The sequence below is a fragment of the Hippocampus zosterae genome, chromosome 21, assembly GCF_025434085.1.
Source record: "Hippocampus zosterae strain Florida chromosome 21, ASM2543408v3, whole genome shotgun sequence".
Classification (NCBI taxonomy): domain Eukaryota; kingdom Metazoa; phylum Chordata; class Actinopteri; order Syngnathiformes; family Syngnathidae; genus Hippocampus; species Hippocampus zosterae.
This window is the reverse complement of record NC_067471.1, coordinates 5,963,434-5,989,101: the sequence shown is the minus strand read 5'-3', so window position 1 is coordinate 5,989,101 and position 25,668 is coordinate 5,963,434. Positions and strand designations below refer to the sequence as shown.

Genomic DNA, 25,668 nt, shown 5'->3' with positions numbered 1-25,668 from the left:
CACATCTTTATTTTTCTCTCACCTTGTCATCTCGCCGCGTGTATATCCGCGATGCACCCCCCCCCCCCCCCGCATTTTTTTTCAAGCTTTGCATCTTTCTCCCGCCTCCCTTCTCCCCAGCCTCCCTCGGTAGGTGTTATTTTTGGGACCGCCTGGTTAATTTCAGCAAGGGAAGTCAAGCGGTGTGCCAAAGCAAAGTGGAACGCGCACCAAGTCGGGAGACGTCACAAATGCTTTTATGCCGTCGGCGTCCGGGTGAAACGATTGGATTAAAGTCACGCGTTTAAGACAATTAATCACCTTTCTTTTAAAATCCAAAACAATTGTGTATTCTATTTTAATGATAGAACAGGTCGAGTATATTTCGAATGAGTCTTCAATGTTCATTTCGGCGAGGCAAATTTTGTCTCGCAAGAAGCATCCAGACAAACTTTTGACAACCCCGCAAAAAAAGTTTTGTCAATGAATCAAGTCGTTGTCCGTGAAGTTGAATGCAGTTTTTCCAAACATGGAGCTGAGCTAAATGGTGGGAGCCTCAAGCTTAGCACATAAATCAATCACTTAGATTTACTTTAATTAAAACCTTTTAGACGACGGGCCAACACTTTTGCTCCCCTCCATCCCGTATTGATTTCTCTCCCTTTGTGTGATGCTCATCCGTCCCAAAGTTTGGGCGGTGAGGAAAGCGTGTGTTAAATAATTCAGCCGTCGCTGGGCGAGCCTGCTAACGGCGAGTGCGAACTTTGAAACGCGGCCGAGTAAAGACGACCGATTATAGCGTATTAGCGGCAAATGGCGCTTATTAATTTCAGAACGGCTAATGGAAGGGTTGTGCCGTTTGTGAGCATTAAAAAAAAATTGAATTTGTTAAAATTAGGAGTTCAGAATCAATTTCTGTCCACGTTGCGTTTTTAAAGCGAACGCAACTTGGCCTGCCAGCTAAATGCTAACATGACGCGCTCTTGATTAGCATCAAAAGTTGCTTCGTTGACGCACTTAAAGGAACGCAAACTCCTCCGCGAAAAACCAAGGACTCATTTTGAAAGCTCAAGGAGTCACAAAGAATAAAGTGGTTCTTCTTCGTTTGTCTGTATGACTCGGCAGCGTTACACCGCCCCCTGGTGGCCGACATGGGCACACTCCAAGTCGCAGGCGAAAGAACTGAATCGAAGCGTGAAATCATGACGCACGAATCGTTTCATGTCTTCACATTCTATTGACAAAGAATGATTTGAATGATTTTAGCGGTTTGTTTGGAGAAAGTCCAACGTGAACCCGAAGGTTTTTCGTCATTATTTGAGCTGACTCACCACTGTTTGTGAGTAACGGCAGCAGATTGCTCTTGGAGACGATGTTTTTCTGTCTACACAGGTGGAACGAATCTCTCTCTCTCCCTCTCTCTCTCCCTCCATGTTACACGGAGGTCGATCGCCCCCGGGTGTCATGGCTGCAGATGAATAATTCACCCCCTTGGACCTTTTCACAGCCTCCTTGGCTGTGTCTAGACGCGCTCGCTGGTACTTTTCTCCCTTTCGGTGTAATTAGCGTACGCATGTGAGGGGAAGTGTGAGCATATGTTGTATTAAATCAACCCGAAGGGCGAACGGAAGTGCAAAAACAAACAAGAAAACAAAAAAAGGAAAAGAATAGCAGCCAGTCGGTCCACTTCCTGCCAGGCGAGGTCACATCTTCGCTTTTTTTTTTTCATCTCTTGCCATCTCGGTCCAGAAATACCTTTTTAAACCAATTAGTGGAATTAATTTCACTTATAGCAAGTTAATTATTTGGTGATGGATGGAGAACGAGGAGGACGACGAAAAGAGCAGAGGAACCTGAGTGGAGTCCTCAGGGGAGAGCTAAACTTGGACTCCTTTTTTCTTTCCTTCCATCGCTCTTCTGCTTGTTCTTTGGCTCATTTTTTTTCACATGCTTTTTCTGTCTTCTTTTGGGTTGTCATCTTTTTATTTTTTATTTTTGGAAAGATGTGCTCCAGTTTGTCCCTTTGATGAAATCAATTCTGGTCGACAAACTGCACCCTGAACTGCTCTCCCTGGTTTGGCTTTGCATTTTCAGGATTATTTTTTTTTTCGTGAGATATATTTTTTTTTGGTCATTGTAAGAGCACTTGTTTCATTTTCGACAAACTAACACACGTCCAATTTTTTTAACTCTCGCCAATGCAAGGCGATTTTTAAACAATTCATATCGGATTAAATAGGAGCAGTGAATATAAAAAGTTTACACCCCCCCCCCCCACCGCTGTGTTCCAATATATTTTTTCCAATGGCGAAAGTAGAAATGAACTGAGAGCATGTGGTTGCACAAGTGTGCACCCCCCTTAAGAAACGGGGATGCATGCTGAGAATCAACAGCACCCGCCTGCCCTCGATTTTAGGTGCTTCCGACGATTGCCAAATAAAATTCAGACGTTCTCGTCGACTCGTCCTGACATTTCTTTGCTTGCACCCTTGCCCCCGCAAACGGGGAGAACATTATTATGCCGTTAAATAAAAAGACGTTTATTCTGGAACCGTTTCGAGCTTTATGTCCTCTCGGACGCAGTCGTGAATCTTTCCTTTGCTCTCGTTGACTTTTTGTCGACTTGATCACTCCTCTCCTGCTGGAGTCGTTGTGGTTTTAAGATCGGAGGCCTCCCGTTTTTTTTTTCCCCCCCCCCAGCTTAGGGAGGGAAGGAAAGTGCCACGTGGTCTCGGCGTATTCCAGTCTTTGACTCGGCGCGTCAAATTCCAGTCTTGCGCTTTTGTCTCATTTGTTTGGGCATTCTTTGCTGTAAACGCTTCCACCTGTTTGTGTTTTCGATCATTCCGACGGGAGAAGAAAGCGAGGTGATCCGTAAGCAATGCGCGGAGGCTTCTCCAGTCTAAATGTTTACGCCGAGACCCTTTTGCTGGAATGCACGGCCGGCTATTTATGACTCACAGATCCTGTCAGAACTATTGTTCCCATTATGTGTGTGTGTGTGTGTGTGTATGTGTGTGTGTGCGCCTTACAGGCAACGCTCACACATGAGCGGTAAATGGACAAGTCAGTTGTTGGTTACTCACCAGCCAGATTTAGGATGGCTGCCTCATCTGATGTAACATAGACGATGCCTTCATAACGACAAGAATTGACTCCACCGCGTAGCTAAAAGAAAGCCGCGGGCCATTAGCGTCAAGTCGGCGAGTATCGTGACGGCGTCCTGTCTTCAAACGTTGCCCTAACGAATGCCGATATTCCATTCCGATGGCGATGGGCTAACGGGCGCATCGTTCACGTAGTTTTCCTCGGAAATCGGCCGCTCGCTCGACTGTTTGACAGCCGATGCTATTTGTTAGCCCGCCGGCGGTTTGTTAGCATTAAGCTAAAGCCAAAGCTACGTGGTTTGTTTGAGCAACACAAAGTGGGTCCAGAATCTTGAAAAACAGAGCACATTTTAAATAAATGTGCTGCAAACATGGGACATCTGAGGCCCCTACCACCCCCCCCCCCCCCCACCCCCCGGCGGTTTGTTAGCATTAAGCTAAAGCCAAAGCTATGTGGTTGTTTGAGAAACTCAAAGTGGGTCCAGAATCTTGAAAAACTGAGCACATTTCAAATAAATCTGCTGCAAACGTGGGACATCTGAGGCCCCTACCACCCCCCCCCCCCCGCCCCCCCTTTTTTTCTCTCAAACCTTGTTCCGCCTGGGACATGTGTGGTCTGGGCAACAGTAATCAAACACCCTTTGATGAGAGTTTGGCGGGTCTTGGTTTTTGCCGTCGGGATGAGGGCGGGGGGTTGGGGGGGGGGTCGACGCCACCTTAAAGTGACACCAGCGTGGTGGTACAGTATAACTCCGACATATGTTGAGTGGGTGGACAAACAGAGGGCAGTTCAAGGGGGGGTATCAATGTCCAAAATCACAAACGCCATCTGTAGAACACGCCGCCTCGCCACTCGTCCAATTGCAAGCATGACATTGTGTGTGTTCACGCATGTCGTGGGTCTGCGTGCGTGTGTGTGTGTGTGTGTGTGTGTGTGTGTGTGTGTGTGTGTGTGCTGGGACCTCTCGCGGCCACCGGCGGCTAATGAGCTCCATTTAAATCCGGCCCTTGTGATCATTCCTCTCTCCCGGTTTCTCCGCCCCTGGGTCCGCCGCCTTCACTGGCCTGGAAACGGCGGCGTGGCAGCGGCCATTTTGGCTCATTAAGAGAAAGCCGCCCAAGCGTCTCTGGGAATCGGGATCAGACAAACGGGCGGCCGGTGACTATTCCGTGCGCGTGTGCGCGTAAAGAACGACAGTGAGCATTCGCGACTGCGTGCCTGCATGCGCTTTACGTATTTATGAGGCCGTCTTGGGGATGAGTCATCCTCCTGTAGCATCACCTTCTCCTCAGTCACATTGGCAACCTCCCATCTCCCTTTTCTCCTTCCTTACAGCACCGACAAATGAACTTGAAGAGCAGTTCACTCTCCGAGGATTTAGTCCTGAAAAGAAAAACTGGAATGCGTTGAAAATTTTTACAACCGTAGCTTGGTCCTGGAATTTGATTGCGCGCCACTGAATTTACGCTATGGTTTTACTAATTTGAGCCACGTGTGTGAACTGAAGTGGTTGAAACTGAAGCAAATTACCTTACTCGGCTTTATTTTGGGGCATGTTTTTTTTTTCATATGATTTTGTCCGATCTCCTTAAGAACACAAATGGTGGAGCAACACGCTGGCAGATAATACAACAATATTCGCAAGCATATGTTCCTTATCCTCTGTGAAGAACAGCTAATATTGTGTCTTCATGAGGACCGACATTCTCCATTTGCGTCTGTGCGTGTGTGTTATACTGCCCCCCCGGGGTGTATCGTGTGTGTCAAAGGTGAGAAGTAGAAAATGTGAGAAGAAGAAAATGTAAATCTCACGAGATTGCATTTGTGCCTCCTGCTTATGTCACATCAACTGCCATTTTTTTTTCGTTGTTTCCCAAGCGTCTCCATGTAGGGCGATCGGGGACGTGTTGAGTCATAAACCAAACGCTCCCTCGGAGACCGAGCCTCTGCCGCTAAGCAATGAGAACGCGTTCATTAGCGATTTACGGCCTTGCAGACCCGCCGCTTAATCACAACCTTCCTTGTGCCCGCGTACCATTCAGAGCTGTCATATTTTTTTTGGGGGGGGGGGGGGGTATGGGAGGGGGTCATTCTTAGTGGCCCTCGTGCTGTGTTTTGTTTGCGTGTACTGTTCGCATCATTTGCCGGCGTCCCCGAGTTGACATCTGTTTCCTCTTTGGAACACGAGGAAACTCGGCGAAGGCTCGGCTTCACTTGAACGCAACCCCAGTCATTCCCTCCTGGCTTTGGCCCAGTGCAAGCCAGTCTGATGGAGACGCAAGTCAGGGAGCCAAGTTCCTCAATTTGGAATCCTATTTTTATAAAAAAAATTACATTTGAACTCTGGTGCTTCCAAAAAAGTCCACATCCACGCATGGATTCGATTCCAATCCCGAGAGAGACACACACAAAAAAAAATGGAATGATAGACATGCTAAGCGCTGCCAAGGCGGTGATATTTGATTGTCGACATCTGTAATTGTGTACACGGTAAAACGATGACTAAAATATGAATATGCCGACAAAGATCACTTTGCTTATTTTCCACAAAAACTGAATTTTGGAAAACCTTTCAGAAGTTAGACGACTGCTATCTGGGTTACTCCGGCCTCCCATCGCTCCGCTGCGGATGAATATTAATAAGACGTTATTAATATCCGCTGGCTGTGTGCGGGAAGGTCGGCTCGGAGGCGCGAGCGTGAGCAAGCCGTCCTCCTCCATCGGCAGTTTGGACTTGGCTCGTGATGACTTTGTGGCTCTCGCGCGCTTTGTTGGCGCTCTCGCCCGCTTTCGCCCTCCACCGACGTCACGTTAGCGTGGAATTAGCGTCGCCGCTAGTTTCATAACTCCAGTTAGCATACTTGCCGCTACCGAAATCAATACCGTAGCATTTTTTTACTTCCTCTCATTTGACGAAGGTGTGCCTAATGTTGTGGCCGGTGGTTCTGTGTGTTTAAAGCGCCATCTTTGTTTCTTTCGGTAGTTAGCTCAGTTGGCCCTTTGCTAGCTATGCTAATTATTTCAAATTCGCTGTGTCAAATAAAATCGAAACAACTCAACAAAATGCTAATCTGCTCATTTGCATATCGCTCAACAACGTCCCTTAATAAAAAAAAGCAATCCTAGCTTTTTCTTCATGAAATAACAAACCGCAAAGTCGAATTTTCCAACGCCGTCTCTCATACCCGACACACACGCACACCAGCAGCACTTGGCTGCACGCCACCCATGCGCGTGCGACGCGTTTCATGAATAAATCCACGTGGCGTTCACAGGCGAGGCGCGCCGAGCGGCACGAGATGTCAGTTGCGCCGTTAGCCCCCCGCTAGCCGAGACTTAGCGCGCTATTTGTTGTGCGTGTGCGGGAAATTGACAACGGACCCCGTTACCTTTTGTCCATTAGCGTTAGCATTTGCTTCAATCATGCCACACGCGCGTGTGCCCGTTGCGTTTCTTTCAACGAATGCCTTTGTGCGAGTGTTCCAAGGGGCGCGAGTGACTTGGGTGGGCCAGAAAATGGGCCCACCGAGCTTATTTATGTGCACGGCAGAGCATTCCGCTGCGTTTACGCGCACTTGAATGAATATAAAGGTTGCAAAAGTCATTCCCCTGTCCCGTAATACACCTCCCCGCCAAGATTTATGAAGATCTCCCAGGTAGTCTATTTGCAGTCCTCCAAAATAGCAACTCCGAGGTGATGCAGTAAAATAGAGCAAAGCGATACAGAACAAACATCCGTTAGCTTAACGCGCAGACTCAATTGGAAACGCTAACCGGCTAGCAGCGTTATTACACTCCGAACAACGAATGTACTGAAGGCAAACTGTTGACTGACTCCGTGACTATTCGTGTAGGCGTTATATTCTTTATCCCCTGCGAAGAACGGGTAATATTACAGCTCGGTTACATTGGTTGTGAAACTCTTCTATGTTGATATCTTAAGTGTATGATACAGCCCCCTGGTGGTCATTTTTTTGTTGACACTCCCAAAAAACTGTTTTATGAAACGCAATCTTACGGAAGGGACGAAAATCGACTTAAATCTCTTGACAAGTTGAAGTAGATCCCATCCAAACCTTGTGTCGGTTTTGTCAGCCGTCGACGAGAGATTAATCGGCGGCGAACGGATCGGGAGGCAGTCGCTTTTTCTATTGTGCTCGTGCGAGACGGCACATGAATTGGATAAAAATAGGATCGGCTTTAAAAGCGACGTGCGCGCTGACAGCGATAATGACGGCATGTCGTGTGAAGCACAGAGGAAATGACAATCACGCTTTCTCGCTCACCAAAAGACCGAAAGAAGTCCATTACCCCCCCCACACCCCCACCTCTCAAGCTTTTCATTATTGCTATTATTATTTTATTTGCGCTCTATAAACAGCTGCCTCTGCTGCCCTTCTTTGATCATGACATCATCACTGTGCGCCCGAATGGAAGCTTACGAAAAAAGTTGTATAAAAATCAACTCTGTACGTTTTTTTTTTTTTTTTACGGAGCAAACAGCCACGTAAAACCTTTGGAGCGCATTTGAGAGCGCCGAAGTGATAACATCTGTCTGCAGTCTTTATCATGAAATAGATAACAGCTCCACTGACTTAATTTTTTTTTTTATGTATTTTTTTTATTCTCTCTGTTGGCTTCACTTCCACTGCGGACTTCTTCTTATCCACTTCCAGAATAATACCTCACCGTGTGGCATTTTCGTATCTAGTTTTGACATTTATGCTCGATTTAAATCAAAACATGCAAAGATATTACACGCATTTTTTTTTTATAATTTTTTTTTTTTTTTGTAATGTGTGAAGGATGTGCATAATCCGAAGCAGGGCTGAACGTTTTTGTTCACGTTGTGGGCGGAGAGCGGAGGGGGCGCTGAGCGGATATTAAACGTGTCTTTAATCTGGCTAAGCAGGCAGCTCGAAGAATCCGCTCTGCGTTTTTTTTTTCTTTTTTTTTTTTATATTCACCGCGTCGCTTTGCGCGAGTGTAATCTGCTCGAGATTATTGTAATGCCGTCGCTGACTCCGCGGCGAGCGTTCGACAATATGGCGCTCTTGTTTGGAAAGTCGCGATTGACCCCCGCTCGGTTGTCTGTGTTGGAGAGAGAGAAAGAGAGAGAGAGAGAGGGAGGTCGATTGAGCTGTCGGTTGGCGATTAAAAGCCAAATCTGTTGCGTTGTCGTCACGTAGCGGCTATCTACTTCTTCCTTGACAATCACGCCATGTTTTTGTGGTTCAGGACAGTACGTTGTAAGTGTAAGTGTGCAAAACCGGGTCCGAAGCTCCAAAACCAATGCGTTCAAATATTATTGTTAAAAAAAAAACAAAAAAAAATGACATATTGAATCACAGGTGGAATCGTGGGGTGGGGTGGGGGTGGGGGGGGGCCTGAGGGGGGGGGGGGGGGTTGTCGTACTTCAAGTTCCAAATATTCCAATAAAGTTGCGGATGTGATCGTCTCAATTTTAATCTTCGCTCCCCGTTTCTGCGTTTCAGGCTCCGACTACTCTCCCCCTCCCACCCTCCCTCGCCCGTCCGCCCCCGGACTGACCAATGAGCACCCGGCCGCCGGTGACCGCGATGGAGGCGTGGGCGGGGTCAACCGCGGCGGGTTGGGCGTGGTGGGCCTGGCCCCGGAGCACATGGCCACGCCGGGCGCCGCTCTGAGCTGGCAGGCCGCCATCGACGCCGCCCGCCAGGCCAAGATGATGGGCAACGCGGCCTCGGGCTGCGCGGCGGGGCTGGCGGCGGGAGGCGGCGGGGGTGGCGGCGGCGGGGGCGGGCCCATCTCCACGGCCAGCTCCACGCAGCGCAAGCGGCAGCACTACAGCTCCAAACCCAAAAAGCCCACCACCACCACGGCCACGCGGCCCCCGCGGGCGCTGCTCTGCCTCACGCTCAAGAACCCCATTCGCCGGGCCTGCATCAGCATCGTCGAGTGGAAGTATCCTTTGGGCTGTTGCCATGGCGATAGCTCGGCTGCTATTTATTTATTTTTTTAATTGCATCGAGAGGAGGAAAAGACTTTAAATATATGGACGAATGACTCCCAAGTGCCTCTTTCTCAGCTGGGTCGGGTTAATCAACCTGCGTGCCCTCTGGCTTTTCAATCCTTGCGAGCCTCCTCTTCCTCTTTTTTTTTTGGGGGGGGGCTTCATCTTCCTTTCATCCTTTTTGTTTACTCACATGCGGATTAAAAAGCCGCTTCGTTCCCCCGTCACACTTTTCTCTCTCTCTCACCGCATTCATCCTCTCTCCCGAGGGTCCCTCCTCCTACGCCGCCCCCCCCCACCCCGTTTAGTATCCCTCTGTCTGTACAATAGCCGCTCTTCGCCTCCTACTTTTCTTTTTCAAGCTGCATTGTTGATTAGTTTTCAAATTCGCGTCGCTCCGAGATGGGGAAGGTAAACTTGAGGGATGACAAAGGCAAGCGGGGGCGATGGAATTAAGCGTCCGTCGCTGCAAAGTTGTCGTCCGTTTCAACGGGTGCGATATTTGGCCGTCTCTCGGGATTGGCGTGGCTAACGGCGACCGTTTATTTTTATTTGGTGACGCATTTGTTTATTTAGATCCGAAGCAGTTACAGTCAATCGCGGCGACGAGCGGGGCGCTGATGACTTCGCAGATGATTACCCACAATTCCCGGCATTAATCATGCAAACAAGGCGCAAGGAGAAGGAGTTGAATAAATTGCTGCACGCGCGCCGCAATAAATCTCCAAATTACACCCAATTTGGAGGTCAATTTGAATTGGGGCGGTCTTCGGAACTTGGGCCGGTTGGTGCGTGCGCCCAAATCTCCCTTCCTCCTGTTGCCGTGACAACCCATAACCCCTCAACAGGTCGGCGGGGGTCCGTCTGAGCTCTCACGCACGCGACCTCTCACGTGGCTGCGATGAAAACGACAACAACCGCTTGTTGCGGGAGGGACAAATGATTAGAAACGGCTGTCGACCTTAATAAACAAACTCATTCCAAAACCAAAGCGATATTTCCCATCCGGAACAATATAAATCCAATGAATCCGTTCCAGATGCCCCAAAAAACCCTGACTGTCGTTTATTAATTAACTTTTGACATCACTTATACCTGTTTGAAAAAGTCGGGGCAACTTCTGCGCCATTGTGAGCATCCAAGGTTGTACAAAAACCTGAACATGTCTCACAATTGCAAGGCGCAGTCTCGTTAGCACCCTGAAAATGTTAAATCCCTCTAATATCCGTCCAGATTAGCGGAATGTCCTCCCAGACGGTGTTATTTCTCCGCCTTGCCATTTAAGCCGCAAATCAACTGATAAAACGCTTCACTTTTTGTAATTTTTCTCCCAAGTGTCATATATATATATTTTTTTAACCCTCCTCCCTAAACATTGCAGCATCTGGCAGATTTATTAGCGTGTTGATAGAAGCCGACCTCACGGTTGTTGTTTTTTTTTTTTTTTGTCGCCCCCCCGTCTCAATTATGGGTCAGGATCTGGGAGCGAGTGTCGGCCCCCGTGTTTCAGCGAGCCCGTTTGCGTCTGGGTCGCGTTCTAATGAGACCCGCTCCAGGGGTGAGTGATTAAATTTGATCCATTTTTGCTCTTGTGGCGTAAGGTCAAAAGCCTTAATCCAAACATAAACACAACACTGGAGCAGACGTATCCGTCTCTGTCTGCGGGGCCACACTGAAAACTCTCTGAGATGGACCCCCCCCACACTCCCCCCCCCCCCCTTCTTGCTTTCTTCCACTCTTTATCCTGTCGAGAGCCCATCCACTTTCGAGGTTTATAACCCATTAGGGGCCGTTTTACCGGCGACATGAGCCGTCACTGCGCCGCCGACAAAATGATATTATTATAGGAAGTCATTTTCAACCAAAAAGGGAAACCTTTTCGTCGCTGCCGCATCAACGCGGCAAATCGAATGCGTCTTCAAATAAGCGAATGAATTGCGCTTTACGGCGTGGATCGTAGCACTACGTAGCTGCACCGCGTCGACCGTTTTTGCTCAAATTGGATTTTTTTCGGGACTAGGAGGCGTTTTTTTGGGAACGTTATTTGATATGGTGGATACACATTGAAGAAAAAAAAATGGTGTCCAACAGTGAAGCATTGACCCTGAAAATGGCCCACCGCGGTCGGTATTTTTCTGCGAGGTGCACACGCTTGCTAGCCCAAAGGGAGAAGGGTGGAGGTGGGGGGGTGTAATTGCGCTGATGAAAAGCAGACCTCCTCTGTCTCTCCTTCACGTTCCCTCGCTGGCTCCCGCTCGCTCGCCCGGCCAAAAATAATGAGGTCACTCGCCTCTCAAGGACCTTGCACCCCCCCCCCACAAAAAAAAGTGTCTTTCCCTCATTCCTCCAGACACATCCCATCTTCCACGCGACGGCGCCCATATTTGGGCATGCGCGCTACCCCTCGAGACAAGTGGGCCCCGTAGATCGCATCGTTTCGCGCCTGTAATGCACCAAATGATGTTTTCACAGTTAAGATTGAGGCATTGATCACAGTGACAAATGCCACCTGTTAGAAAACGGGTGATGCCGGCGTTTAAAGAGCGAGTCGGGCCTTCCCCCCGGGGGGGATCGATGGCAATCTAAGTGAGACGAATGACGCCGCCCGGAGGGTTTGCGTATCGTCGGCGCTTTGGAAGTGTATTCCTTAATCGGCCTGCTCCTCTCAGACCGTTCGAGATCATCATCCTGATGACCATTTTCGCTAACTGTGTGGCCTTAGCCGTCTACATCCCCTTCCCGGAGGACGACTCCAACGCCACCAACTCCAATCTGGTGAGTCAGCCTTTCCGTTTGAATCAAAACGGTTTGAATCGGGGGGGGAATATGACCGTGATGTAGATAAAAAAACAGTGATTCGGCGTTATTTTGCCGTGGATAAGCGGTCGGCCAATTTGACCCCAAAGGTTTGCGATCAAAGCCCAAGAATCATTCTTTGTGTGGATTCCCAGAAGGCCGTTTGGCGTCTTAGCTTGTTTGGATTGGAAATTGCTTTGAGCGCTCGGCTGATGACGTCTCGAAAAAAAACTTCTTGCGTAACGGTCGATTTTTCCATTGGGCAAAAACCTGATCCCGCCCTCGCCGCCCCGTGTGGGTCTGTGCGTCATCGCCTGCGATTTGTGCATGTTTTTGCGCGCGAGGCCGCTAATCCCCCGCGAGGCCGCGTCACATCTGTCCCACTCTCCTTTTTTTATTCTTTCGAAGAACGCTCTTGTCAAAGATCAATACAAAACCGTCTTTCTGATTTCCTGACAGTTAAAACAGACCGTAGACCCCATAACGATAAATTTTTTTTGTTGGTTTGTTTGTTTTTTTGTTGCTAGGAATAGGCCCAAAAAGCCAATTTGCTCCTCCTCTTTTTTTGCTCCTCCTCTTTTTTTTTAACCTGCACCCGTAACCCGATAAGCTGTCCACTTCCGTAACCGCTGTCCCCGAAAGGGGTTAAAAGTGAGACACGAAGAACCGATATGCGGTGTTATCATATCATATTGTGCTGTAATGTTATTAGATAACTGGACACAACAGTTGAACACACACACACACACACATACACACACACATACACAGATGTGTTTACATTACTGATGTAACGCCGCAGATCCGCCGCACCGCTTCCAGTCCCCGTTTTCTATTTCCGTCCCGCATCCCATAATGACCCCCCCGTCTCCTTGACGACGCGGCCAATAATAGCAGCGCCGGGGGAGGCGGGTTGTCATGGTGATGGTAACCGTAGCGATGCTCTTCGGATGTCCCGGCTTTAGCAGAGAGACGGAGGAGACCCCCCCCAAAAAAAAAAAAATGCACGAAAGACCGTCCCGCTCGCTCTCATTGGCGGCAATTATCGCTTTTATTAACGCTTCATTTGCGCGGCGAGACACTAACATCAGCCCGATCGCGATTAGGCGATAAATAGCGACGGAATCTGTGCATCGGCAAACAAACGCGTCGCTCGTTAAATTGTAAACTTTAATCGAGTGAGATGAAACGCGTCCATAAAAGTCGCACGGCCGACAAAGTATTTATTTGCACGCGTTAGCAAAACACACACACACACACACACACACACACACACACGCATGCGTGACTTTATCCACTATGGGGGCGACAGAGGGGCAAGTGGGCGGAGCTTAACCGTTCCGCAAGACTGTGTCATGCTGCATTGATGACTCACCGATGGCACAAACACATTAAATAGCAATAAGTCCCGTCAGAAATGCATACACAAACACACACACACACACACACACACACTGCACGCGTTCTGGGCTGTTGTTCAAAGCTTAGCAGGATTAGTCACTCTGGAAAACAAAAGAGATAATTTCATATTTTTAGAATGTGCCAAAAATAAATAAATAAATGCTGGGTTGTTTTCGTGAAATAAAATCAAAACAACAAAAATGCTGTTGGAACAAAAATTGGGGTCAAATTAATATCCCCAAAAGGTTTGACCCATAATTGGGTTACTTTTGATCCATCTGGTTTTTGGCTGTATAAATCACCCCAAATCGGCTCCAATTAGCCGTTTCACCCAATTTGGATCACTTTTTGGCCCAGCGCTTTGAAGAGCGTATTTTTTTTCAGCCAATGTGAAGCCAGCGATTGGCTACAAAGCTGCTTTGGGGTTTTTATTTGAGCATGTCAACAATCCCAACTGCGCCACTTGAGGTCATGCAGTCCATTACGATTGAATCTAAATACGCTGGAACTTCTGAGTCATGAGGGATTCCTGTATTTGGTGTCGAAACAGCAAAAGATGTGAAAGCCGCGTAGTGCTGCCTGAGCTCGATTCCGGCGATTTCCTTGCCGGAATGAATTTTAATGTTGGTTGTTTGCTAATATTCGAGTGTCGGTGGAGGAGAGTTCAGCAGCAAGATGTCACCGTCTTGATTTTTGTTTCTTCAACCCCCCCACACACCTCCTCTCCCCTCCAAAGTCGTGTCGCTTTTCACCATTTTTCAACCCTCGCTCTTTTTGCATCTTGAAACCATCAGCGTCTTGGCGGCGAGGCGGCGCGTGGGGAGAAACAGACCCCGCGATCCTATTGTGCGTGGCAGCCCCATTGCATTGTGTTCCTAAGCTGGCACAAAGCCTCTCCTTTTGCCGTTTCCAAGGCGACAAGTTGGATGGCACTTTAGTCCATAACAATATTAATGAAAGGTTTGCGAGGTAGGTCAAACGTGGCACAAACAGGAACTCCTCTGTTTAAGGAGGGGGGGGGGAGAGAAAAAAAAAACGGAACCACCAATTGGAGACAGCTTGCATGCGTGGGTGTGATTTGATGAGGACGGTAAAAAAACTAAACAAAACCAAAAACAGGAGTTTTTCGCTTTTTCCGCTCTGGGGCTCCTGCGCAGGAAGCCCCTCATTTGCATGTCTAGGAAAACACACACACACACACACACACACACACACACATGGGTCAAGGCCTGCTTAATCAAACCAGCTGCACGCTGCAAATTGGGACGTAACACCTCTCTTGTTACCAGACGGTGCGAACGACGAAACGTTTTATTTTTTTTTGGAGGGCGTGTCATAATCAGCAGCAATTTGACAAATCGTGAACCGGGCATACTTACGTTGAGGTTTTCTGTCAAACTAAACATCAGACAAAGCAGATTTAAAACAACTCGACAGGCTTACGAATGTCTTGCTAGGCTAATGCTAACATACGAAAGGAGAAGGCATTGACATGCTAACGGTGAGCATAGAAAAGAGCGTTTTTCGAACGGGTTACGCGACAAATATTTGAAAAGCGTTTTACTTAAAGTAGTAATAAAATGACTATTCTTAGGAGGAGAATAATAATAATAATAATAATAATAATAATAATCACTAATGCGGTAGCGAGATGACCAAAGGGATATCGTCGGGTTCCACTGCCACATCTGTAAAAACGAGAGCGCTATTTTTAAACCAGGAAGTTGGCTGGAATTTCAGAAATGTTTCCTGCACATTGTCCCCGTAATGAGAGTGACTTGGCTCCAACTTAGCGGAATTAGCGGCAGAGGCAGAGCGCGCAGAATGATGAAAGCGCAGAAAAAGGGAAGGACGTCACGAATGTTTCCTGCTAAAATATTCAAACGAGCGCTGCATGATGCGTCACCCTGTTCCACGCGGACACGGAGGGGCCCACTGCCCCCACCCCCGACAACCCACCGCAAAATCCCCACCAAAAGTAGCACGCGGGAGCTGGCGGCCATTTTGTAGCATGCTAAAGTTCCTTTTCACACACTCCTCTGACTCAAAACGACTTAATAATTCGAAAATTGGGCACGAGAATCTGAAAATTGGGCACGGTTAAAAAAAAAAAAAAAAGAAACGCTTGTATCATTGTGAATCACTTCGTTGTCATTACTAGGCCCGTTTCTATCACAATAACGGTCAGTTAGCTTGCGAGCTCTGCTTATGCCCCGGAAATGCATTTTCGCCAGATGCCACGACTGAAAAAAACAACTCGGTGTCATTATTTATACTAGAGTTGACGCTGCAAACGATTCCACCGCCCGAGAGGAACCCCCGGAAACCTAAAAACAAATCAGCGGAAAGAGATTCCCCAAGTTAGCAGAATTAGCGCCTGCTCTTCCACATGTACACGTTTGTATTTCCCCACTTGTTCATTTAAATGTGAAGACTTTGAGACACTGAGCCTCGGGCATTCGCCTTTTTTTTTTCTTCCAGTTGGTAAATTAGCGCATTTCCGACGTACTGTTTCGTCTTCCCATGTCGAGTATTTTTCGACAAATCTAAACCGAAAAGACCCGCGAGCTCTCGCGTGTCATCCGCCGCCCGCCAACCTTCAGCGTTTCCTTTCATCCACGCCGCCCCAACTCGGCGAATGAAACATTAACAACCCGCAGTCGGCAGAAAGGAGGAGCTTCAGTCACCTCGCAACATGTGTTGAGTGGAGCGATTGGGGCGCCGGGGGGGGGGGGGGGGGGGGATCAGAGTCAGATTTTTAGGTGAAAGGAAAAATGATGGCTGCTGAGACACGGACAGTAAACGCTCTTGCGCAGCTGTAAATTCCACGCGCGGATCCAGCTTGAGCCTTTCTGGAAATGTGCGAGAGGAAAAAGTGCCATTTAAAAAACAGTCATTCATTTAAAAGAAGGCAGTGAATCTCTTTTTTCGCTTTTGGAACGGAACTCCGGGCGTTATATGAACTTGAATGCGCCCTTTTTTGACACGCTGAAAAACACCTACATGCCGAAATGTTTGCTGGCAATGAAAAAATGCATTGTGGGTTTCCAGTTGACTCAAACTCAAACTCTTTTATTTTGAAATATCGGTTGAAAGTCTTGCTTGCTGCGTTGCTTCAGTAAAAATGAAAAAAAAAAAATGGCCGCAAACGTCAACAGGCGGTATGTGTGTGTTGTGTGTGTGACAAGTGGCACAAAGTAAAGTTCCGTGAGTTGGCGGTCTATTTATGACCCCTTGGCTGAAGCGGAAATATGTCAAGAGGACTGACAGTAAATGGAAGCGGATGGAGCGACTGGTCGCACGCGCATGCACATTCACTAGCTAAACACACACAGGTCAATGCGCATTCAAGAGACGCAGGCAAGCGGCAAGCCGTCACCAGCCAAGCATCTATATCGGATGTCCGCGAAGGTACCTGGCAGGTTCATCTGTGTGGGCGCGACGGGATTATTATAGTTGTTTTGGGGGGGGGGGGGCGTTGTGTGTGTGTGTGTGGAATTGATGACATGATGAAGTAAAGACACAGGAGGCCATCAATTCATGTCACTTGAATCGATAAAAACAAACGGTTGTGCTCATCATGGAGTCATACTGGCAAGGCAAGGCTTTATTTAGTGAGCGCATTTCATACAGAAGATATCTCAATGTGCTTCACGGAGTTAAAAAGATATATTTTTTTTAATCTCTCGGTCATTCGAGCAAACGACGCTTGAGCAGTAGCACGTCGGTTCATCTGAGCTAAGTGGATAAACGTCCGCAATAAACGCACCGTCGACAAGTGAATGACCTCACGCAAGTGGGCTGGTTTCAATTAACGGGTGTTTTTTTTCCACCGGAGGGCTTTAACGTCGCTATCAGACATATTGAACGGCCATCATGGCGGCGGCGCGAGAGACCGCGCCGAGCGGGCCGTTTGGACGCCGGCCCAGACAGATGGAGCCCGACGCCAGGATATGGCGATAACGTAGCCCAGAGGACACGACAGGCGAAACGCACGCGTGCAACACACGCGCGTAACGCCCCGGGGGAGGCGACCGGTCGTTTCAGTCTTGCTGCCAAATGCAATGTCGATGACCAATGACAAAGAAGTCAATTGTGCAGGGAGTGTTGGGGGTTATTTTTAATACTTGGAGAAATGACAGCTCGTTATTACCGCTGAAGAAGAGCGCTCTCGCGCGTGTGTGTGTATTGCTAGCATGTCGTTAAGACCCGTTGCACTAATTCCTCTCCAATTAGACTGAATGTGACATGAGGACTAGTGAAGGAGCCCGCAGTACAAGATGAGACCACTCTGAGCCCCCCACGCAAACCTCACTCCATAAGACCACTCCAGCAATCCCGGCTAATCATAATTACCCAATACAATATGCCCATTAGCACGAGCGCTAACGTTTCCTAGAATTACTCTTTCTTTGATACGAACGGAAATGAGACGTTATAATAATTACGAGAGTCCCGACATTTCATATTTCTTCAATAATTTCCCCATGTTTCCCCAATTTAGCTTGAAACCGAAATACGCTACATCCGGCCCCATTAATCAATTAAAGTTAGCTTGCTCGCGGACTGTCGTATTTAGATTTAGCTCATAATATTGAACTAAAATGGTTCCTAGTCACCTTTGAGTAAAGCAAAGCTGCGTATATTATCGTGGGAGGGGGGGCGACAAACAAGTACACAAGCTAACAACCAATTTGCTAATGGCCGCTAGCCAGCTAGCTTGCATCCGAGCCTTATCATGCAATATTGGCACTATTTAGCTGTATATTGCAAATAACCATAGGGAGCCAAGCATCTCACTGGTGCCAAAAACTGCTCGTTACCGCCTTTGTAATACCAAAGTGTCTGGACCGAGTACAAAAAATGTCGCCTGGATTTTTCACGTTGTGTTCACCGTCTTCCCGTCCTCCCTGCCGTTAAAACGTCAAGTGGCCACCGAGGATGCTGCCTCCGCCGTCCTTGCGCACCTTCTTTTTGTCCAAACATGGTCAACGGCTCGGCGCGCGATAAACATCTCCCTCATCTTCTGCTCTTGCTCGGCGGACACAATATAACCAAAAGCCGTCTTCTGTCGCCGCTCCAGAACTGGAGTGTGAAACTCTCAGTGGGAGATCAGTTATCTTGGCTCGTTTATACGCTGACTAACCACTTCTAAATGGCGCGGCGTACCACTCAAGCATGCGTTTTTGGCTCCTCTGAAGGTTGACACGGGCACCGAGGTGAAGAATAAAGACATAAATATAATGGCCGTGTGACCCTTGACCCGCTACATTTTTAGCCACAGAAAACAGATCCTCAGGGTACAGTAATTAGCCCTGACAAGATCTGGAAGTAAAAGCGCTAAAACTCCAAGACGCATGATCTAAAAGAAGACATTTTCTTTCATCGAGTGCCAGTTAAAGGTTTGGACGACACTTTGAAACGGAGCTGAAGACCTTTAGTCCAACCTAAAGAGTGACCTTTAACCCTGATATTTAAAAAATATATATTTTATTAAAGTGTTTGCCTTCATGTGGATGCTCAATTACAAGCCCACACCACCCATGGCAGTAAATGTGAAGCTGTTAAGCTCAGTCGCCGAGGCAACCGTCTTGTTGCCAGGTAGCAACTGAGAGATAGAGAGTTGTGGAAGAGGAATTAGTCAGATGGGAAAAGATCAAATTCGACGTACAAGTGACAGACTGTCTATCATTTCGTACACGGGTGCGTAACACTCGACGACTGACACTTTTAACAGCGTCGGTCTGGCTGCAGCATGTGGCGATCAAGACTGCTTTTTATTTGAACGAAAACGGGACCGAGAAGTATTTTTAGGACACTGCTACTCAACGGCGGTTTTTGGTATGTGCAGAATGCGCGGCAGCAAACGGGGTGGCATTTCTTCGGGTGGGGGTGCGGCAACGTCGGAGGCGTTATTTAAATCCTTGGCGGTTGGATGGGGAATTTTTTGCGGAGTCATTGTTTCAAGTAATCTGTAATTGGGGGGCGGGGCTTAGATGAGCTAGCCGCGTCATCGTCAGCCGCCTCCACTTTGGAAACCCGCAAATAAGCCATGCGGATCGAATTCCCGGGAGGCAATCCAGGCCCGAAGGGCGCCTCCGCCTTCTCTGCGTCACTCCGATCCCCACGGCGACTGAGCGTCCCACGATCGTGACATGGCAGATTGTGACTTTTGAATACGACACAAGAGTTGTTTACACTGCAGCAAAGCGGGAGGGAGGCACGGTGTGTCGCGGCGCAGCGTTGTGGTGTGTTGCATTGGCTCAAGAGTGAATTGAAGATGGCATTCTAATTCGAGAGAACAGAGAGCGAGAGAGAGAGAAAAAAAATAGACACGCGTGCGCGAGCCCGTTAGCACGAAACGTCCAATAATAATAATAACCCGCATTGCCAGGAAACACAATATTAAATACACATTCCACTATGGAAAGTGGCGAGACAGAAGCATTTCGGGATAGAATTCCCAAAGACACCATTTGCTGCTCCTCTGTGGCTTAAAAACAACGGCGCTTGATAGTTTTGGCCCAAACTCGGATTAGTGGCAGGTGGATTTTGCTCCAAAAACAATCAAAGCAGGCACTAGCTTATGAGTATTTTCCGTTAGTATATGCACACACACACACACGCATACACACACATCAATTTGTTTGATGTACTGTAAGTACAAAATGGAGCCGTTACGTGAAGAGTCGTATGAGAAGGGCTGGATGGGCGGGGCTAAGGTCCAAATATGGTCGCAGGTGTCGCCGGGATGACCTCAAAGCGCGCCTCTGCATCCTTTTAGAACTGCCGTCAAGTCGGACAGAAGACAACTCGTTAAAAACGGACCGACGCATACACATGCTGGCGTACACACACACACACACACACACACACACACACATACACACACATCAAAGATGCTTTTTATGTTGCATCCTTGCGCATCGGCGTCATTAGCGGGGAGGCAGCCGTCTCTTCGCTTTCACCGCGGACAGAAATGATGAGGGGGCGGGCTCGAACCAGAGCTGATTTTGAAAAATAATATGTGATTTATTTTTTATTTTTTATTTTTTTTCCGCCCTCAATAATATGGCTGCGATTTAATGTGAGATTATTTTTGGCAGGTCCGTATCCGACACAAAAAAATTGAATCTGTATGACAATCAACGAAGATTTACGGTATTTTACATAATCTGGCCTCGTTTATCGTATTTAATTGTTTTTTCCTTCCGTGCGGCCCGCTTGCTTTGCTTCATCCCTGATTTCATTTTCTTCCGTAGATGTAAACGCGCTCGGAAAAAAAGCCGCGTAGGCACTTTGGTGGCTTTCGCGAGGAGGGGAATATTTTATTCACGCCGGCCAATGAGCGAGCAAGCGCTTTTCGTCCATTTATGCGCGCGTTGCTACGGTCGCGCCGTTGGGGGGGGTCTCACTGGATGATGTAAAGCGTCGAGTTGATATACGGCTTGATTGCTCAGGGGGGTTTAGGCGAACGGTACCGTGTGCTGTTTAAGTGCTTTTCAACAGGTGTGTGCTGCAGTCAGCACTGAAACAGATTAGCAAGCGCGAGCAGTTGAGCGCCCCCCCCACCCCCCACCCACTAAAGCGTCGCGTTCCATGTCGAGTTTGGCGACCATGCGCGGTGACCTCTTGGACTCATGCCGTCTGTCCTTCAACTCCGATTTAAGTCCAAAGCTGCGTTACCCAAAAGGGGCGGAGCTTGCAAAAGAAAACTTATTCACTTCCTGTTATCTTTTTTTTTCCTTTTTTTTTTATTGCCCTGCAAAAAAATCTGATCAATCTCCATTTCTTGTTCATGCAGTAAATCAAACAATCAATTTAAACTGACTCGTCGAAGTGACATTACGACCGTCTAAAGCAGGGGTGGGCAATTATTTTTTGCATAGGGCCGCATGAGAACCAAAAAATATTATGGTGGGCCGGATCAAAAGGGTGAACAAAATTCAACATCATATTAATTGGATTTCTTTATTTAAAAAGCAGTATTTTGCATTTTTTTTGGCACGTTTTTTCAGACTTTAAGAGTACATTATTCCGTTGTAACGAACAGTGCGAACGCTTGACTCTTGGCTTCCGTATCGTCTCCCTCTTCCTCCCTATGCTCTGCAACTTCAAGTAACTGCGCCACCTGGCGTTGAAATGCCTGTCATTACAAGTCCGAATGAAATGAATGCAGTCGTTGACATCGAAACCTTAATTGTGTACCAACCTTCGGCGGGCCGGATTACAAAGACCAAAGGGCCGGATTTGGCCTGCAAGCCGTAGTTTTCCCATCACTGGTCTAAAGGCATGAAACGAAAAGAAAAACCTCCACCTTGACATCTTTGCTTCCTGGACTCGCGCGCGTCATCCTTTTTCTCCTTCACTCATCCTCTCCCACCCCTGCATCCTCCCTCTCCTCCCCTCCGCTTCATACTTTGTCACTCTCGCCCATCCATTATTCATGGCGCAGTCACAGTCGGCATTAAAGGGCCCGGGCAATATCGCTCCGGCAACGACGAAGCGGCGCCACTCGCAGTAGGCAGAGGCAGCAGCCGCATTGGATCATGGGAAACTGGGTCACCTCCCAGGAGCGGGAGAGTGCAGGGGTGCAGGGGAGGGGGGGAGTCGGACGCACACCTCATGGTTGGCCCACGAGAGTTATCAGGACAGGAAATGAGGCGATCCAGCAGCCAATGATCCGATGCGATCCGATTCAAGAGCTGCGGCGTCGGTTTCTGATGTCACGAGTTTCAAAATACTCGAAAGGCCTCACCGTCAAATTTACGCTCCCTCTTGTGTGTTGCGGTTAACCGATACATGGAAATATCGATCAACGTTGGCGTAAATCCCAAATGTTTGAGCGTCCCTGAACGCACCATAGTGCATCCGCTGCAGAAATGTTAATTTACAAGATTTTATAGCCCCCGCCTTATTTTTTTATTTTTTTATTTTTTTAAATATGCGCTTATATGCGAAGGCCCACATTAAGAGCAAGGCCACTTTTATTGATCCTGACCACTCCGCCACCCGCCGTTCATTATTGCACCATGCGTGACTCAGCACATGAATAAAAACGCAATGTCAAGTGAGCCTAAACGGTGAATTCATTAGAGGGGGGTGGGGGGGAGGGAAAAAAAAATTGAGCACCGTTGCCCGCTTTGCACAATTCACATCTCAATTATCTCAAAGCTTTCAAATCCTTTCGGAGCGGCCTCTTATCTCCGCTCCTCCGAGGAGGCTATGGATTTAATGAGGGAGATCAATATAGGAATATGGGCCTTTACGGGGAGTCACTTCATTACTTTATCTAATTAAAAGGATGCATTCGGGCTCTACATCACAGCTTTATCCCGTCACATGTCGCCACCGTTTGAACATCCGGCGATGGAGCGTACGCGGTACGTGACGCAAGTGAACAGACGGGGTGGGGGGAAAAAATGTCTTTGTATCTTATTATCATGATGGTTTGCACCGGAAGGGATGTTGACTTGAGTAATGTTTTAAATTGTGTGTGTGTGTGTGTGGGGGGGGGGGGGGGGGTTGAAGTAAAATGAAATCGGGATACGCTGGTAAGAAAATGGAATTGCCGTGATGGACGGAGATGCTTTTCCTCCTCCTCCTCCACCTCTGTGTGCTCTGTGGGAGCCGGAATGTGGGTCGACGTGAAGCAGAGGTGGGACAATTTTAGCTAACTTTCTTAAAAATATCCCGCTCTGTATCCCTTTACTCTTCCTCCTCGCTTGGCAGTTACGTGCTTGTCTCTCCTTTACCACCGACATCAAGTGTTGGCCCGTTTGGCCTTGTGGTATTGAGGTTATGAACTCATTCGGTACCAGCCAATTCTGGACCGAGTCTGAAAAGACGTTTAAAACCGTCTTTGGGAGTGAATAAAAATCTTTTTAGTTTTCGTCATTTAATCGCGATTTTTAGCGCAACCTAGATACTCACCCGTTGATTACGTAAATGACACAGGAGGGAGGAGAGGACGACACAGCAAGGGAGGAGGAAGAGGAGGAGACGGAAGAGGAAGCGGGTTCGCTAATGAATGTGCTGCAACAGCTGCAATCATTTCCACTCTTATCTTCCGCGGCGCACAAATGCGATGTTAAAAAAAAAAAAAAGTCATCTGGAGACAAATGATACAGTCGAGATGCGACGCGGTTAAAAAAAGAAGTTGCAAAAGTTGTAATTTTTTTTTATTTTTTTTAGTCAGGGTTCATATTGAGTTCCGCTAAGAGCCTCAGGCCGCAACGCTAACCGCGGCCGCTTTCATAATGACTGTCCCCCTCCCTCCCCAGGCTACTGCTTGTCGCCCATCGGAGAGAGATTTTGAAGCGCCATCCGTACGCTAAAACACGCAATTAACTACAGACGCTCGAAGAAAAAAAAATCACGAGAATGACTTCTTTGAGGTACACCGGCGACATATTGAGTGGATAAGCAAACACAAAAGGGCACAGCTCCACGTCTGTCAGCGCTTCAAACGCCCACGAGCGCCGCGCACGTCCACCGAGTCTATTCTAAGGTACACACACCGCGCCGGCTGAAACAAATCACAGGCCTCCATTGTTTAGATACGCAAGTGCATAGATGGAGACGGCACGCTCCCCGCTGTCTATTAATAGAACGTTCCCGAATGTTCACACTGACACGACTTGAGTTACACAACTTGCGAAACGAGAATTGCGCCTTGAGAAAAGTTCATCACGCTCGCTATTGATCCACGGACGTACTTACCGTATTAATGTCAGTGGTGACCCCCCCCCCCCCCCCACCCCCCACTAGGGAGTCATTTGGCCACCATATGACAAAAAATGGGGTCAGTCCGTTGTACACTTACTGGACACTTTATTAGGTACGCCTACTAATTACGGTATCGGTTTGTAATTACAGTATCGTTACAGTATCGACAGTATCCAAATTTTTGGATGCCCCACTTTGCGCACCCGAGCCACTGAATTTATTATTCTTGTTGTGGTGTGTATGTTTCTATGTGCGTGCTTTGTTTTTTTTGTTTTTAGCGACATGAGCCGAAATATTCGACGTGAACTTAACTCATTCACTCCCAAAGACGTTCTTAAACGTCTTTTCAGACTTGGTCCAGAATTGGCTGGTACTGAATGAGTTAGAAATGGGTGTGAACTTTATGCTCTATGTTTTCGTCTTTTTAATTGCAAAGGTCCCCCCCCCCCCCCCAACACCAGCCGCCGCGCCAGTTTGTGTCGTTTGCGTGGTATGACAAGCGTGTCGCCGAAAAAAACAAAAACAAAACATGGAGATGGATGTTTGTTGCGATGGGCTCCATTACCTCCTCGGGGTTGATTAATTGACGCCGTGGTGTTCATTGATCACAGCTGCAACGGCGCCCGCGGCCTTGTTTGGCGTACGCTTGAACAGCCTCTCAGCGAACACGCGCCTCGTCGACGGCGAACTCTGGAGAAACAGGACGAAAAGAATCGCATTGTTTTGTATCATATCAATATAAAAACAAAACGAGGTCTTCTGGCTAATCTCGCATTCGTGGAATACAAATTAAGGTAATGAAACCATTCATTTTGTCCGATATCGCCCTCTGCTGTCCACCTGAAATTTTCAACAAAGTGCCCTCGGGCTCGCATCGCAGGCATCATGTGACCATATAGTTGAAAAGGGGTGAGCCGTGACATTTCGGCAAGGGACCCCGGGTCTGATGTCATTCTCAGTCGGGGGGGTTGGGGGGGGACAGGCTCCATCGAGATGGCGAAGGAGCGGGCGCACTCGTGGACTTTCATCCATACATTCCCCAATTAATTTCAGCCATGTTGGAGTTATTTGTCAACGTCAGGGGCGTGTCCTCACGGGCAGGTGGGGGGTCGGGGGGGCGTTCGTCATGTCCTTTTTCCGCGCGCGCCATGACGCCGAGTACAGTTTGTCCTCTCTTACGAAACAAGCCATTAGCGCACATCTGTCTTCCCCGCAGACTTAAAACGACTGCCTGGCGTCTTTTCTTTCTGCGGTTAAAATGCAAATGTCTGGTGTGCGTTGTGTAACCGAAGGGTCAAGTTGAGAAAAGAAAGAGACCTTGTGGTGATTAGACGGTCGGCGAACAAAAGCGAGATAATGACGGGGAGGGGGGGGGGGGGGCGCGAGGATGGCTAGCATGCCGGACTCGGCAGGGGGTTCACATCCTAGCACCAGGTGGGGAGTTAATGAGAGGCGAACTCAAAAGTACGCTTGTAAAGGCTGACGCACACAAACACGGCGAGGCGGAAGCGATTCCTTCTGCTTTAACACGTTAAAAAAAAAAAAAGTTGGCAGGGGTAATGGTCACAATAACGACTAAAGTTCGCCGTACGGTACACAAACCGATTAGGAGAGAAGCGAGGCCACGAAATGGAGAAATGAAACACGTCCTCATTGCAGGCTCA

The 25,668-nt window shown here is 48.1% G+C and overlaps 2 protein-coding genes across 10 annotated transcripts in view; one reads left to right on the top strand and one right to left on the bottom strand.

The window, feature by feature from the left end:
* The window catches only part of LOC127593837 (ninjurin-2-like), a 150,184-nt gene extending 139,431 nt beyond the window's left edge, over positions 1-10,753 (bottom strand). Inside the window, exon 1 of the mRNA XM_052055531.1 lies at positions 10,749-10,753. The gene's annotated coding sequence lies outside the window, so the exon portion shown is untranslated. The remainder of the gene's footprint in view (positions 1-10,748) is intronic.
* Positions 1-25,668, top strand: part of cacna1c (calcium channel, voltage-dependent, L type, alpha 1C subunit) — a 76,801-nt gene that overhangs the window by 11,611 nt on the left and 39,522 nt on the right. For all 9 annotated transcript variants that reach the window (XM_052055509.1, XM_052055501.1, XM_052055504.1 and 6 more), the window contains exons 2-3: positions 8,583-9,030; positions 11,749-11,854. In XM_052055509.1, coding sequence (XP_051911469.1) covers positions 8,583-9,030; positions 11,749-11,854 — 554 coding nt within the window. The remainder of the gene's footprint in view (positions 1-8,582; positions 9,031-11,748; positions 11,855-25,668) is intronic.